The 5,692-nt window shown below is 40.8% G+C and overlaps 1 protein-coding gene across 1 annotated transcript; it reads left to right on the top strand.

The window, feature by feature from the left end:
- The first annotated feature begins 4,459 nt into the window (after nucleotides 1-4,459).
- Nucleotides 4,460-5,692, top strand: LOC143615067 (protein FAR1-RELATED SEQUENCE 5-like). The gene has a single exon (XM_077088312.1). The coding sequence runs from the start codon at nucleotides 4,460-4,462 to the stop codon at nucleotides 5,690-5,692; it is 1,233 nt and encodes a 410-aa protein (XP_076944427.1).

Genomic DNA, 5,692 nt, shown 5'->3' with positions numbered 1-5,692 from the left:
TAAATAAACTCATGTTTTTTAATTTAAACATTTTTTCAACAACTTTAATAAATCTATACCACTTTTTTGCTATCACGAGACTTGAACCTTTATCATCATAGTTACACATATATTTATATTTACTATCTTGGTCATCATAGTTACACATATATTTAACATCTTGTTATCACTATGTCAAAGTCTCGTTGATGGAAATAATAGAATTTCTCATTAAAATCAAAACGATTACAATAAAGTGACAGGCAAACGGGCAACAAGCTGCGTCGCAGCCCTCTTTTGAATAGCAAAACCAATTCTACTAAAAACAAAGCGTTGGGTCGTAGGAGATGAAAAAGTACTAGAACGACACGCTGAACCCTGTTTAGAGAATTCACAGCCTTTGGGGCCAGAAACCCAAATGTATCAAACGCAAAGGGGAGAAATACATGTTGATTTTTTAAACAGGCTTTCTCGTGTTTGGCAACTTTGCCCGATTCGGCCTTTAACGCAGCCTGACCCACAACAAATCCCCTGTCCCTGAGCCAGACAAGAGGAGCCACTCCTGTAAGGTCCACACAAGCGTGTTTCCCCCTGCCCACCCAAACACAAGAATATCAGCTGGTCGTAACGTGGAGCTCCCTTTGAGCGGATCTGTAAGAAAGTTAACAGGGGCCTCCTTTTTAGCAGAGATCCCTGCCTGTTTAAGAACATCACACAGAACATCCCTAACCAAATCATTTCTGTATTTAAAACCAGACAATTCTTTGCAATGCACCGCATGGTCACTAAAGGAATCTAAATAGACTTTGCGGAAAACTGGGCAAGGCTCATCAATTGGAAACATAGGGATCATTAGCCGGGACTTAAGGATAGCCTGGTACTCCAACCCCGACATGTGCTGTCCTAATCCTTCAATAGGGATGACCGTTAAAAAATCCTGAGCTCGAGGAGCTCGAAGGCATTCAAGCACCGCTTTTTGGCAAGGAGATAGATCAAACTTCGCTTCTAAACTCTGGACGATTCCACTAAATAAGGCACTCGCCAAATCATGATAGGCTTTAGGGGGGACGATGTCCTTATTAGAGAACCCACTAAGATCAAAATCGGAAAGTGAAGTACATAAACGATCCATCGCACACCCATAATCAGTGTCAAACCCATCACTACCACATCCTCGAAGAATGTGGTCCTGCAAACTCCATGATTGTGCTCTCGAAGCCACAAAAGCAAATGTAGATACATCCCTGGCCGAACATAAACCCAACCCCCCAAAACAGGTCGGAAGTGATGCCAACCTCCATTGGAGATCCCCGAAGAACGGCCCCCGACAAACCACGATGTCCTCAATCACCCCTCGAAGGCCATTATCAAAAATAGAAACAGCTTCCTCCACATACATAGGTTGGCATGTTCTTAGGCCAAACAACAGCTTTGCGACCCCCATACATGAGCAAAGCAAAAGAAGCTCGCATTGAGGGTCCCGAAGCCTTGGGAGACAACTCATCAGTTCCACAGCACTAGATGCCCTTTTCACCGCCAAACTACTGATAAACCCCGCATCCCGACTTACAGCGCCACTAAGGAGTTTCACACCAAACACTGGCCTTCCAAGCCCGCAAGGGAACAACCCATCCTGCACCTTTTCCCCATTGCACGTTGGCCAAAATAATTCTGTTTTCTTAACGTGTAATTCAAGACCCAACCGAGGGCCCTCGGCCCTGATAATATCTAATGCATTAGCCACCTCTTTAGTGTCCCCGATAATCGTACCATCATCTAAGTACCAAGCATGGAAAAGAAGCTTGCAACGATCTCTAATTCGGTGAACAAGAGGATGCAAAACTAAGGCAAAGAGAAGAGGCCCAAGAGGGTCCCCTGCTGAACCCCAGTGGTGGACCTAATGTAAGCATCCCCCACATATAACCTAGCCGATTGCCCATATAAAAAATCCACCTATAAAGAAATAGAAGGACATCGACTACGTACCTCACGTAGAAGGGCCGTCCTATCGACTAAGTTGAAGGCATTAGAGAAATCAACAGTAAGCATAGCCAATGACCCATCCGAGTGAAACTGATTTAAGAACCTGTTCGCGCTATGAAGCAAGACCTCTGCCCCGCTAGGGACTCCCACCCCAAATTGAAAGTCACACTGGTATTTAGCCATCTCCTTCCCGACACCCCTCATAGCTACCTTAGAGACCAATATCCTCCAAATGGCCCCTACGGCCATTTGATTATATTGAATTTATTTAGCTTGTCAATTATAACGCATAAACATGGTTTATGATACTCTTGTTGTTCCGCTTTTTAAATCGCTTCCGATTCCGGGAAAGCCCTAAATTGGTTCTGTTTTCTTTTTTTTTTGCGCCATGGTTAAGCTTTTGTTAAGTAGAGAGATTGAAGGGTTTGGAGTCACGAAGAAGATGCATAATTAGTGATTTGTAACGTGATGGTTAGTGGCATGTATGTTGAAAGATTTTGAAAAGGATGACGAACTTTGTTTAAGGGGGTGTTTGGGATCCTTATTTTTACCTCCTTATAACTTATAACAATAAGTTATAAGTTACAAGTTTGTAACTAATCAACTTATCTTTTCACATAATAAGTAATCCTAAACATTTTTTTTAAGTTAAAACTCATAAGAAGGTAAAAATAAGGAATCTCAAACACACCCTAAATGGTGTTTGTGCTCAGTGACGGATCCAGAAATTTTTTCTGGTGGTGCACTAGTTTTAAGTACTTCAGTTTCATAGAATCAAATATAAAAGTTTTGGGTCGGTTCATTACATAATAGTGCTTTATCATTGGTTTAATTTGCTAATTATAATCTAAAATTTAACAAATATCTTAACAATTAACATATGAATCTAAACAATTAACAATATCAATAATAATTAACAAATGAATATAAACTTACCGTCATGGCCAGAGGATTCGAGGAAGAGTAGCAACTTGCAAGGCTGGAGGAAGGCAACCGGAGAAAGGCACAAGCCCTCGGCGGACGGCGGTGGTCTGTGGTCGGCCAGATGCCCGGACTATCGGAGGAAGGAGGTGTGGCGCCTATGCAATCGAGGTGGAGAAATGAATCTAAACTTACCGTCACGGTCAGAGGATTCGAGGAAGAGTAGCAACTAGCAAGGCTGGAGGAAGGAAACCGGAGAAAGGCACGAGCCCTCAGCGGACGGCGATGGTCAGTGGTTGGCCAGATGCCTGGACTACCAGAGGAAGGAGGTGTGGCACCTATGCAATCGTGGTGGAAAGAGGAAAAAGCATAGAGCGGACGTCTATAAATGTATCTTTGTTTAAAAGCTTTTGCTTATGAAACCCTAAAATACTGCTAAAAAATAGCAGTGTAAAACGGATTCAAACCCATGACCTTCAACTAACCAACTAAGAGAGTTGTCGATCAATAGCTTATATTCTTATTTACATAGTTTCTCTCTAATTTACAAGTGCTCCATTCTATTATTTTCTATATACCAATACACTATTATTTCGAAACTCCGGTGCCATTCATAAGGTGGATCCACCCATATTGTGCTCTACGTGAAAAGCATGTTTATGCTATTGTTACCATGCAAGCATCCAAAAGGGTTACAGGCGTGCTAGGAAAATGTAAAAGGATTGGTGTTTGTGTTCCTGTATTATAGGACTGTACGTGACATATAGCCTCCAGAATGGATTGCTAAAGGGTTCTGCTAATAAGACACCCCTCTTCAAAATTTATACACCATCTATACAACTCGTATAGCCTATACGAGTCGTATAGGCATCCGTACCCTGACATCCACCAGTTTTTTGGAAAAGGTGTTTGACCAAATTATAAAACGAGTCGTATGAGTTATACGAGATGGTGTTGGTATTTATACGAGACGTATGGCTTATACTACTCGTATAATGCCCATACACCCTCTATACGACTAGTATAGCCTATACGAGTTGTTTTGGATCCTGATACACCCTTCTCAGTCCGTACATACCAACTTTTCAGATGATTTTAACCAGACTTAAGACTTATACTAGTAGTATAATCTATACGACTCGTTAGTTCAGTGTACTATGTCTGGAAAGAGCACATGAATGATTAGTTTTATACGAGTAGTATAGGTTATACGACTCCTACAGGCAGGGTAATTATTTGACACGATACCCTATTCTGCCAGTTATTTGATACGATATAATATTCAGTAAATTATTTGACACGAAACAAGATTCCATCGTAAATTGTATGACACGACGCAATATTCTAACCAATCAAATATATATTGAGAGGTTACTATGTCACAACAAAATATCTAGCAAATTAAAGTGGTTATATTGTTTAAAAAAGTAATAAAAAAAAAGAGTTAGATATGTCGTTTGTTGATGATGACAATCAAGATGTTGTTTTGGTGAAACTTTCGACAATGTCTCACCATTTTCAACCAACAAGGTATAATTAATTTTATAAAGTATGTTTATGTTATTTAATATTTAAGATGTTGTTAACAGAAGGTTACATTTGTTTTCAGTTGTTTTCGTCTGTCGACGAACTTAAGGACTGGGCGAAAACGATAGGTCGTGAAGTTGGTGTTGTCGTAGTAACCCAACGGTCGAAGACAAACGCCAGTGGAGAAGTCGTTAAAGTTTGGCTAAAGTGTGATCATGGCGGGTCATACAATTGTACTGCGACAGTTAGGCGTTCTGGTACAATCAAAACCGGTTGCAATTTTAGCTTAATAGGCAACTATTTGCGACAATATAATGGTTGGAGGTTGCGGGTGGTTGATGATACATACAACCATGAACTTGTTCAACATTTCGAGGGTCACGCATATGCAGGTAGACTTACTCCTGCTCAAAAGGTTATGGTACATGATATGTATCGAAACCAAGCGCCACCACGTGACATTTTATGTAACTTAAAGTCTAAGGATGAAAGAAATGTGATCTGCATCAAAACCGTTTACAATGAAGGGCAAAAGATCCCTAAAGAAGATCGCCGAGGAAAAAGCCTGATGGAGGTTCTTTTCAATTTGTTGCAAGACACGACTTATATACACAACCATCGCACAAATCCATCCACAAATGCCTTAGAGGATTTGTTCTTCGTTCATCCAACATCGTATATGATATATCGTGCATTCCCGCATGTGTTGGTGATAGACACAACGTACAATACAAACGTATACAAGATGCCGTTTGTACAAATCGTTGGTGTAACTTCAACCAGGAAGACATTTCATATAGAAATGGCAGCTGTATCCAATGAAAAGAAGGATAATTTCACGTGGGTGCTAACTATGCTAAAGACGACGTTAGACAACTGCATGATGCCACGTGTGATATTAACAGATTGTGATCTTGCCCTGATGAATGCATGCGAAATTGTCTTCCCTAATGCTGCCAAACTACTATGTAGATGGCACATTAATGAGAACATAAAAAAGCATTGCAGGCAAAGCTTCGCTACCGCTGATAAACTTGTGGGTATTATCGATCGAATCATGGTGAGCCAGCTAAAAGCCATAAAAGCAACCTTTGAAGAGAGTTGTAAAAAGAAAATGAATCACCACAACATACCACTTTTCAACGAGTTACGCCGTCATGTTTCATGTAAAGCTCTAGATATATTATGGGGCGAGCGTAACCAGGTCAACAAGTTGATGGAGTCTGGTAGAACGTGCGGTGTCATGTTCGCACAAGTTGTGGTATGCCATGTGCATGTATGA

Source organism: Bidens hawaiensis, unplaced genomic scaffold (assembly GCF_021521415.1).
Source record: "Bidens hawaiensis isolate Kalapana, Puna unplaced genomic scaffold, B.hawaiensis_p1.1 tig00002306_1, whole genome shotgun sequence".
Lineage (NCBI taxonomy): Eukaryota > Viridiplantae > Streptophyta > Magnoliopsida > Asterales > Asteraceae > Bidens > Bidens hawaiensis.
Note: the sequence above shows the minus strand (reverse complement) of the source record. Positions and strands in the feature narration are given on the sequence as shown.

Coding starts and splice junctions, on each gene's coding strand:
- LOC143615067 (XM_077088312.1), top strand. CDS start 4,460: ATGTTGTTAACAGAAGGTTACATTTGTTTTCAGTTGTTTTCGTCTGTC.